The sequence below is a fragment of the Ictalurus furcatus genome, chromosome 17 (genome assembly GCF_023375685.1).
Source record: "Ictalurus furcatus strain D&B chromosome 17, Billie_1.0, whole genome shotgun sequence".
Classification (NCBI taxonomy): Eukaryota; Metazoa; Chordata; class Actinopteri; order Siluriformes; family Ictaluridae; genus Ictalurus; species Ictalurus furcatus.
The window spans coordinates 14,294,498-14,308,978 of record NC_071271.1 but is presented as its reverse complement, the minus strand read 5'-3'; the positions used below and the strand labels follow the sequence as shown (position 1 = coordinate 14,308,978).

General features: G+C 38.7%; 1 protein-coding gene across 2 annotated transcripts in view; it reads left to right on the top strand.

Annotated features, from left to right (window-relative positions):
• nova2 (NOVA alternative splicing regulator 2) overlaps nt 1–14,481 on the top strand; it is a 52,707-nt gene that overhangs the window by 310 nt on the left and 37,916 nt on the right. For both annotated transcript variants that reach the window (XM_053646837.1, XM_053646838.1), the window contains exon 2: nt 6,964–7,107. In XM_053646837.1, the coding sequence (XP_053502812.1) occupies nt 6,964–7,107 (144 nt within the window). The remainder of the gene's footprint in view (nt 1–6,963; nt 7,108–14,481) is intronic.

The following is a 14,481-nucleotide window of genomic DNA, read 5'->3' as shown; positions in this document are numbered from 1 at the left end:
TAACCGCTTTTTTACATAATAATCATCCGCGCACCATCTCAAGGATGCGTTCAAAACGTCAGTGTTGTGAGATTGAATCAATGAAAAATATTACCCGGATAATATGGGCTATAACAACATAGTGCGTCCATTTTCTAATAACAGCGGCCTTTGATGTTTGTGCAGTGTAAAGCCTGGGGGTGAAGGAAAGGCATCAACAAACACACTTTCACATGGACTGTGTGTGCGTATATATATATATATATAAGCGACCTGAATGTGCGTATTGAGTAGTGGTAGGAAACGAATGAATGCCTTTGAAGCTATAAGAACAATGAGAAACGACCAGCGCATCCTCCTTGGCATCACCGCAGATGACCTTGCATTTATAAACCTGTGCTTCCTATTTACCGATGTTGTGCTCCAGGATGTTTGACTTATAGGCTAGATATAATGTTTTTGACCAACCACTGTGCCAAAGTGATGATTATCATTAATATATCAACAAATGATTGCGTAGTCTATAGTATAGCCTATAATTACAAAACAGAGGGGTAACAACCAGGATTGTCCCTACAGCCAAACTACACACTTCCCCATGTTAAAAAAAAGCAGTATGTCAAAATATTACACTACAGAATGTTAAATTATCATGTAATAATCATGTGACATGCTATGATGCGGTGGTATAGTATGTGGTAGGCCATTTGCGGTGTTGGACGTAACCATTGGCATGGCAACCCCGTTAACGTGTCAGCCTCGCGCTCAGTGTGTGCAGACATTTCCAGTTCCGCTCGCCATCACTACATAGGCCTAGACGATTAATTCATAGTACAGCATAGTCATTTTTACTCCTCACTAACCCTGCAATCATTGTTGCACCTAGTTCTCTTGCCTGATGTTTACATGTGAAGAAATCAATGTTTTCTGCACTGGCAATGAGGGGAAAAAGCCCATGCTGCACCCGTGGGAGGAATTATACACAAACACCATCCATTTGGCCAAATGAAATGGCTGTTAGGATGGTAAGAGCAAGGCAGCAGCAGTAAGAAGGATTATCTATTTAATGTTCAGCACAGTCATATAATCCTTCAGAATACCTCACCACTGAAATCCCACTAAAGAGGAGAATCAATTGCTTACATTGGGGTAGGTTGTTATGTACATGAGAACAAGCTGATGTATACATTATTATTTACTGATATACACAATAAGATGTGTCTATACATTAGGATATCGGGGATATCAAGAAATCCTTAATATAGGCTTTTTTAAAATAAAAATAAAAAAATAATAAAAAGGAAGTTAATAATTTGATAGTTACGGAATTAATTATACTGAAACAAAAATACTATGTCAAATGAACATATTTAATACTGATTAGATAATACAACAGTAGAATGAAGATATCAATGGAAATATTACAACTGTGTAACTTTAGATTGCCTGGTACCAGACAAACGTAAATAACAGACCCTATTGTTAAATTAATTTGCCTTATACACATCTCTTATATTACAATTTCCCATCTTTCAACAATGCAAACATTTATGATACATTTGGATTTCTGTGCACTGCAAGTGTTACAGTAATTCAGGAAAGGCAGAACCAAAAAGGTCAAGGATATATAGCATGATTTAGAATTGAGGAAAATACATGTTTTGGTTTAGTTAAGTGCTTAAGTGCTTATTTAGAGTGTGTGTACTGTTTATACAATTTAATACTGAACATATTTAATCAGGGATTGTACATTGTTATTGTATAATACAGCTATACACAGAATGGTACCTGCTTCTTTTTTAGTGTCCAGTAATGACATGCTCTTGTAACAGCACGGCATAGTACTCTCATTTGAAATTCATGTATTTGTAATGTAATGTTATTTAATTTAGTGTTATGTAATGTATTCACTACAAATAAATTAAATAGGTTATTACTTAAAGTTATTACTTCTTATGTGCTTTTAGCTGTTTTTAAAATTCTTACTATTATAAAATTCCATTATAAAATATATCCAATATAAAAATGGATCTCTCTATATATGTATCATGTTCTATGGAAATATAGTGTTGTGGCAAAATATTGATAAGAATAATAATAATAATAATAATAACCCATGGTTCCCTACAGAAAATAGTGAATTAGTGTTATATTTTATATGTTGCCTGTAAAAACCTTTTACGCATAGTGAGAGAAAGTTGGCAGAAAACAGAGAGTCATTTGTTTGCCAGAAGATAAGTTTCCACAAGCTGTGCCCTGAGCTCTAACACCATATATAAGGTAGAATGTGTTGATTTCGTAAATGAAAGCACTGGCACAGGAGATGTCTTGTACACTGTTGTAGGGGGTGCAGGTGTCCTTGGGAAGTAGCATGAGGGGACAGTGACCCTCTTATGGAAAATGGGACAGAGGAAGTGTGTGTGTGTGTGTGTGTGTGTGTGTGTGTGTGTGTGTCTGTTCCTGTCAGAGAGAGACACTTAGGAAGATGGAAGAAAGGTAGAGCTCCTGACACAGGAAATGCATTGTTAGATGGTCTATAAGGGACATTTTTCATGGTATTGATTTATACATCAGTGCTGCTCCCTCTGACTTCACATACTCAAGTACTAGCTTACATCTTTCTCATCATTTAAGAAAGGACGGGATGTCTCCTGCTAGTAAAAGAGTAGGCCGTGGAGCTCTCTCAAAAAGAGATCTTACATAAACATGATTTGCCAGCTGGGTTTGAAGATTTTCAGCAACCCCCTAAGACGTTTACATGGAGGACAAATAGCTGTTTCCTCGCTCTGGCCCACTCCATTCAAACACAACTGACAGAGCTGTACAGCGATCCTAATACAGCTGCGTTGTGGCCAGCCCCCCCCACGATTAACCATGCGGTATGGCTGCTGCAGTTATCAGTTTTGGAAACCATACATTTAGCTCTTTTTTTTACAGCTTATCTTACGGCACCTTCTGCATCGTTACCAATTCCTGCTCTGGTCCTCGCTCATCCTTTTCCATCTCTCCATCGGTGGCGGCCATTGATTACCTTCCAAACCACTGCCGTGTCTGTCTATTGATCTCCGAACGATTTTAACGTAAAGGGGGCGCTGTTCTTCTCCTCCTCTTTATTTGAAAGCACTGCGTCAAAGATAAAAAAAAAAAATGTCTGCAAGGGCGGGGGACATTGGGTGGGCCGTACTGTTGAGAGGGCAGCACGGGATTGGAGGAGAGACCCGTTTCGCTCTGCCTGTCTGCAGCGGAATGGAGCATGGGGCGCTCGATGAATATGAATGAGAACAATGAAAAGAGCGACTCGAAAAAAGGATAAGATTCGGTCCTGTCTTTATGGCTATTCTTCCTGCCAGAAAAGAAACAGTCGCCTTATGCTTGCTTTACTCTATGCTAAAAGAATGAGCAATGCCTAATATATTGGTGTATATTTACCTCCGGCAGTTTATGAGACAGCCCTGTTACAAAATCCTGCGACTTTGCATCAATATGCGAAGGCTTAATTCCTCATGATTTTATAACATTGTAACACATGTCGCAAGCAGTTGTTATAACACATATGAATGACATACTGTATGTAATAGCAGCCAGGGTTTGTCGTCATCATGTGTTATCCAGCTTATGGGAACTATATTTGCCCCTATTGCTCTCTAGCCATAGCCTGGCTTGTTGACCCACACGGCTCCTGACACAAGATCCCAGGATTTGAACCTTCAATCCCCAGGCTGATGCTACCTATTCTGGGCGTCCCGTCTCTCTGGACCTCCTAGCAACCAGTGACTTTGTTTATGCATGACAGTTTCTACCTGATACCCATTTGGTGTATATTGTGATCCACTTTTTTAAAAAAAATATGTGTATACACAGTCAGTAAAAGTGCAATCATTTACAGCAGTGTTCTCATTCATGATCTTGTGTTCTTTCTATAACACAAGATAGGAGTGCTGGATTGGAAACATTTCTTGCAGTTACACTATAGCTGGAGGAAATATGATGAGATTTTCCAGGCTGGGTTGTGCAGACAAGTGAGAGGAAATAACGTTGTTCCTGTTAAAACTTGGCCTGCAGAGTCATTGCCCTCTGATGTTGGTTTAGAATAGGGAGTGCCTGCAGCAACACAGATCCAGACCAATGGTTTTCTGTATTTGCCAGAAATTAAACACTACCTGGGAATACCCAGGGAAATCCTGAGATGCGGAATGCTGGTCTGAGTGTTTTAGCAGAGAGGGATCTGGCATTCTGTTTTGACCTGCAGTGTGCTGTGCTCCGGCTTCTGTTTCCAGCAGCCCGCTGCATTTGGTCTAAAGCACCTGTTAAAACACTGACTAAGAAAAGCATTATGAATTCTTACCTTGGTTGATTTTACAATAAGAAGATAATGAAATTGAGATCGAAATAAACATTTCAGTGCTTGCAATGTGAGGCATTGTACAGTATAATTCTGTAGTAGAGCAAGTGGTTAGAGTTAGAAGAGCAAACTGTTGGGCCATGACAGCACTGACCATTTTTAAGACGAATTTGTTTTCAGAGTATATTTCCAGATTCATTTCCGCGCAGATAAGATGAGAACAACTGATTAGATGTGAGAGACAGGTCTTTGTCTCTCTAATATCTACTCCCATGAGATCATTTTAATGGTTCATCAATATGTACATTAAAAAAACAAAAACAAAGGCTTTAAATTATAGTTGGTTGTTGAGTTTTGGATCATTAGAATCTGACATTTGAAATAGTTTAAAACAGCATGATGTGGTGTATTGGTTTACATTTTAGCTCTAGTTTTGTTAGATAGTGATTCCTTGTTTCTTAGCATATCTTCAAGCTATAGTCAGTATGAAGTTGGAAATCAGTATGTTCAATCATAGTAGATTAGGAGTAAACCAAGCATGTGGTATAGTCTTCTTTGTTAGATATTTCTGAGGCAAAAACACTTAAGTATGCAGAATACACATTATTTATTAAACCTGCCATATTAATTAGGGATGATTAAATTTAGATACATCCAAATAAAAAAGAGGGCAATCTCAGTTCTGGGAAATCTGGGTCATTGCAAAAAAAAAAAAAAAGTACTTGTGCTAATTTATGGGTAGAGTCAGGCCATGGTATCTCGAAACAATGCTGGGGCTCAGGTCAGGGAAACAAATATCGTCCTTATGATCTGCAATTTGATCTTATGAATTGCAAAAGTCTAATTTAAGTTGTCGTCATTCTTTTTCATCTTTGCAGATGAAATGCTTAGATTAGATTCGGTTCTTATGATTAGATTCGGTTAAATCCCAAAACAGTAACGTGTGTGTTTGTTTTTTAATCTAAGATCTGCACAGAGTAAGCTTCTCACACATATTGATACTGTAGACATCCTGGCGATGCTAAAAGGATTACCACAAGACAATTAGATAATTAAGAGACTGTTAAACCGACCCAATTATTAATGTTAATCCAAGCACCATTCGCACTTACATCCCAAGCTATTCATGCTGTTGACCTTCCTGAGTCTGAGCATCTTTTTTTTTATCAGACTGACATAGTCCCACCTGGCTCTTTCTGGTGCCAGTGATGCTTAGGCAATAATACGTTTGCGACCTTTTTTTCACAAATGCGAGTACACCATGCATGTCGCACTGTTTCTTCAGTGGTGCGTGTTAATTAATTTTACTTTTACTATCTACTATTATTTTTTGGCAGCAGTATTTGCCCGGTAGCTTATGTAGCTTAGCTTGCCCAAAGAATGACTGCAAAAGATAAATAACTTTTCCAGAACTCCAGTCCAATCTAATGCACCCATCTTGTGGGAGCCGGCATGGATTAATAGCGGTTGGATATTAGGCGTGTCCTCGTGGGTGAATACAATGTCATATTAAAGTCAGAGCACTGAATATGTGCACACAGTGACTCCACTGACCTGAATAAGAAGCCTTACACACATCAGTAGCAGTCTTTTTAAGGACTGTATGTCCTCATTTCTCACAGTTTATATTATTTACAATTGCTCGCTGACTGTAAAGACTCTACTTGCCTCCAAGCTCTTTCCATGCTGTGAATTATAAATAATAAATACTGTGTAAATAAATGCGTAAGGAATTGCTGTTTGGTCCAACATGATCCAATGTTTTGCACATTAACACAGCTACATTTGTGTGAAACTGACCAGATTACAGTTAAGCATGGTTAGCTGTTGGCAGGGCAGGGTTAGCTTTTGTAACCCAGTCTAAGATTTTAATTGTAGGAAATTGAACAAATCAAGAATTTCTGCTTGTTCAGATTTGTATAAACTTCATTTGAGATGTTTGGTGCCAAAAACAAGGCCAGGTTTAAATAAATAAAAAAAAAATACAAAAACCTTCCCCTTTGTGAAAGCTGCCATTGTTCTTTACAGTCCCATTTTTGGACATTTTATTTTAATTTCTGAGATTTATGCAGAAAGTTGCTTTGGTTGTATCTGGAGTTTATGTTAAACTTATGTTAAAGTAGATACTATTTATTTTATATATTGAGAGATTGTCTTAATATTTAACTATGCTATGTTGGATGATTTGGGCCGTTACATTTACAGGCTAGTTAGCTAGCTGGTTCTAGCTACTGGTTCTAGTATAACTATACTTTGGGCAGAACACTAGTGGAGCCACTGTTGTTGAACCCACCAGCCATATGAATTATCTTCACAATTTGTTTTTTTAATGCCTCTAAATTCTGTAGCTGATTTATTTACATTTTATATGGGTGAAAAATCCCCAGACCCCTTAATGTTAAATAACTGAATAATAAGGTGAAGGTTTTAAATGAAAATCCTATATGTAGAAACTAGCATCTGTTGTTTTTTTTCTGAAAGTATTCAGTAAAGTAAGATCCTGTGTTCTGATTTTTTTCCAAATGAGTTGCCAGACCAATATATGATCACATGTGTGATGGAAGAGAAATTACTTGGCATGCATCCCACTTAATGTTCTAATCAGATTCCATAGCCTTATTTTGTTTTTTTCTTTTTTGCAGAGGAAGGCGAGTACTTCTTGAAGGTGCTGATTCCCAGCTATGCTGCAGGCTCTATTATTGGCAAGGGAGGCCAGACCATTGTACAGCTCCAGAAAGAGACAGGTGCCACCATCAAGCTGTCCAAGTCCAAAGACTTCTACCCAGGTGAGTCTCCCAAATGTATCAGTCCACCATCAGTATACATTTAAAGTTTCAGTCTCCCATTTCAGCATCCACACGTAGTGGCATATTAGGTAAAGCACACTGTCATCACCCTCTTGGCTATGGTTTTTGTTGTATGTATAAATGTTATTTTAACTAAAGGATACAATGCGGTCTTCTCAAGAGGCACTCAGCTTCATCCTCAATGAAAATCATATGAGAAAGACGTAATCTTTGGCATGCAGCCACCACACATGGCCTTTATCGAGGCTCAGGTTGCACAGCGTGGCAGATCAAGACAAGCAAGGATGCAGACTGTAGTAAAGAAGGAGAACAAAGTTGCAGAATGTAGGTTGTGATCTTTTATTCCTGGGACCCTGGTATAGCAGTTATTATAATCAGTGGATATCGCTGTTCTTTTTATGCGATGAATAGATACAGTTTTGGATTGGTATCAGGCATATTTCTAAAAGGAAGTGAGGAGTAGCGGGGGGCTTTTGGGCTCCTTCTTAAAAGAACATTGTGCTACTCACTTGTCCTGCCATGGTTGCTGTGACCAACAGGGCACCTCTGTCCTTTTCTCCCTGAGACACCAACAAGAACATAGCATATGCCAGATCCAAGACACCTCCCTACAAAAAGCTGTATGCTCTTTCACTGGCTTTGTTATCATTGAGCGCTGTTCCAGTGTTTAGAGTGGCGCTGCTTAAATGGCTAATTAATTACAGGACGATAGATCGAGAGATAAATTGAGATGCATAGGGAAGCATTTTCCAAAAGAGATGGATGTGATGGTGCTGTGTTGGTTTGTTGGAATGGAGTGTTGTGTTGTGGCGGGGGGTGGAGGACGGAGGAGTGGGGGGGCTTCCTCTGCAGTAAAGGGGGCATCTGTATGGAAATGAGCATGAGCTTTTCCTTGGATACAAATCAAAAGATCCACCTGCTGTGAGTAGAGGGGAGGCTTTTTTGCTTAGGAGCAGTGTCCGGCATTCCTGATTCAGGCAGATTTGAAACCTCTCAACGGAAGGGCCACTATCCTTCACCAAAGACTCTCTTCTTACTTCATCTTGGCTAAGTGCCCTAGCAGCATTTAATTCAGAGGCAATTAGCTGGCTACAGCAGTATTGGTCCGCAACTGGCCAGCATTCATTATTGCAGGAGAAAAGATTTATTAGATGCCTTCACTCCGAATATAGGGTTGTATAAGGTTTACTAGGAAGCAACACTAATAATTTTCAGTGACTTTCTGCCTGTAGAGTATGCATCCTGAACTTACAGAGGCCAAAAAGTAGCAATGTCATATAGCCAATATACAATTTATAAACATAGCATTACAACAATCAAATTTGGTAACACTGCACTATAGGAGTTCACATATTAGGCTAGACATTAATTAAACACTAATAGGTGCATATAGTAACTAGTGAATACAGCAGTTATCTGGGAGCATTAACATTAGGTTATTGTTACTTTATTTAGTGTTATTAAATAATAATAACCACTGATTAACTACTGTTTCTGAAAATGTATTTGAGTCCTTGTGTGTGTGTGTGTGTGTGTGTGTGTGTGTGTGTGTTTTTGTGTGTGTGTGTGTGTGTGTGTATTTTTTCACATTTTACTTCACTATACAAATTTCAATTTCATATAAACATTATATAGGGGCATGGAATCGTATATAATAATAATTATATATGTATGTGTATATATATATGTTTTTACCTGAATTACCTGAATTACCTGTTCACACACCACTTAATTTCTTTGGTAATGTATGTTTAAATAAATAAATATATATATATATAAAGTGTAATTCAGTTTAATTCTCATGGTACTTGGCATGATTTATTTTTGTTTAAACATGTTTAATGAAGAATACAAGAATACAATGAACAGCAATTTATGAGGTATTATCTCTTTATGTGTATTTTGTTGACATAAATAAAATGCACAGTTATTAATTGACTAATCAGTTACTAATATATTTATTTAATTAGGCTTTCACATTTAATGTGAAATTCATGTGACATTTCACTTGAACATGTAAGTAAAATGTACAATGGTAAAATGGTAAAGCAACCCCCCATTCTGAACTGTTTTCTAATATTTTTGATGCAAACAATAATTATTATAATATACTGTATAACCATATACAATATGTCATATACAATTTAAGAAAGATTAGTATTGAAATAGAATAAAGAAATTATGAGGTACCAAAAAGTCTTGGTCTGAATATTAATGTATTTAATTACAGCACTCTATGACAACAAAATCTCATGATTTTTATCCGTGGAAACACAGAGCGAGGTGGGCGAATGAGTGAGTATTATGAGTCAGTGAGTGAAGGAGTGAGTGTGTGGGAGGCAGGAAAATGAAGTGATCCTCACTCATGCTGGATACCCAGGTGTGTGCTGCTTTTGCCACTGATATCAGGTCAGAGTGGGAGTTGACTAGCTCTTAGACTATGTGATGATAGTGTGTACTAGCATGGCGCCATTCCTCCTAGTCCTCATTCCTCCTAGTTATGTAACATAACAGAAATTCCTCCAAGACACTTGTTCTCAGCTTTTATTTTCTTTGATTTATTTAATTCAGTAAATTTAGAAAGGCACCACCTATCAGACACCCAAATCATTTCCAGACCACTGGCTGCGAGAGCTCTTATCTGTCAGCAGTATCTCGGATTTGTTGGGCCATTGCTCGCATTGGTTAGTACATTGAGTTTGCTTGTTTTTTTCCACTTTCTGTCATTCTTGAGCTCACACAGCAACTCTAAAGCACAAGCTACATGCAGTGGTTGTCTGCAAGCATTATTATCACTGATGCTGCTGGAATCATTGGTGAAAGCAGGTATATAAATTTAAGCTCCCAAGCCAAACTTTTTTGGCTTGTAGTTTTGTTGAGCGGTTTTGCGGTTTCATTTTGGAACTAAACAACAATACAAAGCAATAACAATACAAATACAACACACTTAATATTGTACTTGTCACAGTAATGTTACAACCCATATGCTGATCTAGGTCAGAACACTGGCATATATTACTAAGCATTTTCTTATGTGATAGTGTTATGCAAAAGTGGGTGTTGATCAAAACCACTGACACACATGGCCTGAAATAAATTAAATGTATGTTGCATCATACATTTCTTGAAGATTAATTGAGCCTCATCCTGTGCTGAGCAGTGGTTGATTTTTATTTTAGGCTATCCAGGCAACTGATCCTGCATTCAGCTCCTGTGCCTTAGAGCAGAGCAGGGTGCGATATTAAAGCTTTGTCTTAATCCTGCACAATGATTGTGGTTTTCAGTAGCTAATTCTCAGGCAACCGCTCACACCCCCTTCATGCACATGCATACACACACACACACACTCATCCCTCCCCCATGCATTATCGACATTGTTGATTTCTCTCCTGTAATCTTCTTAGGTCTAAAGCTTTTTGACTGAAAGATGAAAAGCCACAACGTTACATATCTGGCCTGGATAATAGATGCCTGTATTTTTCCTTTCTGTTTCTCTGCTTTACCCAGAAATGTTCCTAGTTCATTTGATGTTGTTTAGCTTTTAGCTTTTTGCACACTGCTGAGATTCGAGGCTCTTTTGTCTGTCATTTAATCCGTGACAGCACAATGATCTGAATCATCATTATTAGATGTTATCAGTTTCTAAAAAGGATCGTTCTTGCAGTAACTAGTAGGATAATTAACACTGACTAGAGCGGACTGAATCGGCTAAGAAGATGCTTAAATCCCTATACGCTGTAGAAAAGCCTTAGTTTGGAGTTTGGGATTTGTGCTTAAACAAGTATATTAAGCTACGCCAAACCAAATTAGGCCTAATAAAGCTCAGCTAATGAGATTTTACACTCAAAATATGATGAGACCATTTACATTGCTTGCCATATTTTTCATTGGAGCAATTGAAACTCATTTGAGCCTTGATAATCAGTTTTGTCGGAAATTCCCAAAAATATTGTCATATATAGAGGCGTCTGATTCACTTGGCGTTATTGTTATTCAAGTGTGTAAAAGCCGCATTGTCTGAGAAGGCTTGTCAGGGAGCATCTGGGGCCTGGCCGAGTGTCTAGAGGATAAACGAGATTCCCTTGGTCTCCCGTGGCTTTGTTTTCTTTTCCATGTGACGTTATACAGGCTGGCCGCTGCCTCAGTGATGCCCTCAGTGCCAGTCAGTGCCTGAGACCCCCATGTTCAGCTAGTCCTTACACAGAGTGGTGCAGATTAGACTCTTTTTAGAGACAAGATACTGACAGTGATTATGAAGACTGTCATACTGTCCTAGCACCCTCACCTCTCAAACTGCTGGATTATTCTTGTTGAAGAAGGATGTTTTGTTTTGTGGTGTACCCAGAGCTCTTCGCATGAATGTGGAACCGCAGACTTAACATGGCATGCACTGTCCTTAGTTAAGGTCATTGCATCTGTCTCTTCTCCACTTTGTTGTCTCCTGAGGTCTCAAGGGTGCTGTCCTTTTTCAGCCCAAATGTAAAGCCTTTCAGTCGATTAAAATGAAAAGCCACGATGGGACTTGCCATAAATACATTGGTGCAGATTTTAGACAGTGGATCAATTGTGGAAAGTTAGAGCAATGCCTCCTCCCACACTCTCGCCCACCAGCTCAAACCCTCCCTTATGCACGCACAATACAAATAGTATTGATCTGTCCTAAAGCACTTGCTTCTTGAAATGAGATTGTGGCTAAATGCACTAGAGAAAGAGAGAGAGAGCAAGAGAGAGAGAGAGCAATATACTCCCTGTGTCTTTCCTTTGGTTTTTCATCACTCTTACCCATTTATCCAGCTGGTCCCCTGCCTAAGTCATTTTGATAATTCACACCACAGTCCTTGTCGTCCTTGGTGCAGCACACGCCACAGTTCCTTTCAAATGAATCCTCAGCTGACAGGGTGACCTTCGCCTGCAATATTAACAATCATCTTCTGTACTGACTTTCCGAACACATAATAAATCTAAGGAAAGAAAAACATTAGGTCCTCTCTAATTTTTGTTGTGTAGTAGATGCCTTTCCAATTTCCTTAGCTACAATGCAATATTTAGCTTCTCTAATTAGTTTCACTTGTAATGAGATAGATCAGATATTTTATGAATCCTGTCTTATCTGGTCTTAGGTATGAAACAGGGTGGCATCATTAGATCAGGCATCAAAAGATAACATGCAGAGAGGCTCAGAATAATGTCGCCTGTGCCCTGCTTTAGGGGGGAGGATGGAGAGATACAGTCAGCAGGAGGTCTTGGATTATGGGTCAGTTTTATGTGTGGAGGTTAAAAAATAGGAGAGCCTCAATCCCTCCTTTGTGGCATGCATGACAATGGTTTGGCCCAGCTGCGCTATGTTCATATTGTTACCGAAGAGCCACGTGTTTTAGACATCATCCTATTCCAGCGCGCATGTGAATGTTTGAAATGAACATACCCTGTACATACCAGGAGGAATTCGGTTTTAATTAATTAATATAGTGTTTTTTATCACGGATCAGTTTCTGAACTGCCCATGACTGTCTATTGTGTCTGTTGTGACAAAGATGCAGAGGTAGGGAGAGAAAGAAAGAATAACAGACGGAGGACAGAAGTGATTGAATATCCAGTCGTTTCATTGGTCAATGATTGGCCTGAACCGTGCAGGACAATAAAGATTGCAAGGCCACTTTTAATGACAATAGAGCCTTTGACATTACTGACAGCACAGGTCCTCGAGACTGGGGGAGGGGCAATCCCGTCTGCCCTCGGAGGTGTGTGTCTGAGTGTGAGACTGCAAGAGAGACAGACAGGCGCAGAGAGAGTGAGCAATGGAAAGTGAGAGTAATAACCTGCTGTTGGGATTCCACAAGGAAAAATAAAATTTGAATGTATACATGTAATTACTACATACTACATAGCATGCTATCTACATGGCACGCTCAATAAAACAAAAAGATATTATATAAAATCATGTTAAGGGATACAGAAAGTTCTGTTATGTTGTTATGTGACTAGGTCAGCTGTTACATTTACGTCTCTCTATTTGAGCAGACATGAGTGACTACATCTAGAGGAGAAAGCCACCCACCTCTCTCTTTCTCTGCGGTTTCTGATGAGCTCATCAGTAAATCTGTCCGAACCCCCTCTATGTTCAGGATAGCAGAGACTTGACATTTAGGAAATTATGTGTTTACTTTTCACTAAAAAGTGCTTGTTGATGAGTCTAACACACACCAGTGCTGTCATATGTACTATCCATCACATACAATAGTTCCTAGTGAAATGTGTTTAAATGCAACTTGGCTGTAATAAAAGATGCTGATTAAATGACCCATGTTTTCTAGGTTCATTTTGTCCTTTATTAACTGTGGTGATTTTGGTGATCTGTTTAATTAATTTGTATCATTTTATTATTCTGCTTCTTTTTATATCGTTTATGTAGCAGGAATGACTGAAACATTATTCACTAAAGTTCGTAAATTCTATATGTAGTACTGTTACTATTTAAATGTACAAATGAATCATGCTATTTGTATTCAGCTTTAGGTATCCAGGTGAGAAAATATTACTCAGAAACATGGACATTCTATTTGAGTAAATTAATTTTTAAGCATCTATAAGACAAACACTAGTTAGTTCTTCACATTCATGCCAACAATCTACAATGGATTTGTCTCTGAGGTGACTGAAGTGACTGGCAATCCTATAATAACGTGCTGAGGCTGATCTTATAAAAGTGGGCTCATCATGGTTTTTTTGCTGCAGAGTGGGGGCCCTTCTTTACATGCCCTTCTTTACACGCCCCTCCTTCCCCCACACAAAAAGCGCTTTGTTTGCATGCACACACAGTTGCCTCGGAGATGCGAACTAAACTGACGTCTCCAGAGGCGAGAGGTCCCCTTCTATCCTGATCGCCCAAGAAGTCCACCATCTCTCTCCTGTCCTCTTGGTCTGGAGAGGAGAGAGGCGTGTGGCTGCGTCACTCGGCTTCAGGATGGATATGTGATTCTGAAGTCTGATCACGTAGAGAGGCCCTGTTATTTCAAAGCCATTCATAGAGCAGCAGGGCTGCCTCCATTTTGAAATATGGACGAGAGTAAAGAGCCTGCAATGGATGTCTCGCTGTATTTTAAACTATTATGTAAATATTCTCATATCATATATATTTATATATGAAGCATGCAGTGATAAAAGGTTATATGATATATAATATTTGGCACATAAAATATTGAGGACACATCAAAATACCAGATCCCATTTCTAGGGAAAAATGCCTCAATTTGGAGAAATTTAATCACAACATTCCTTGTATCTATCTCACTGGAGACTATAACATACTCCTACCCACTACACAAGAGTGGCAATCTTAAGTTTTTTTGGCAA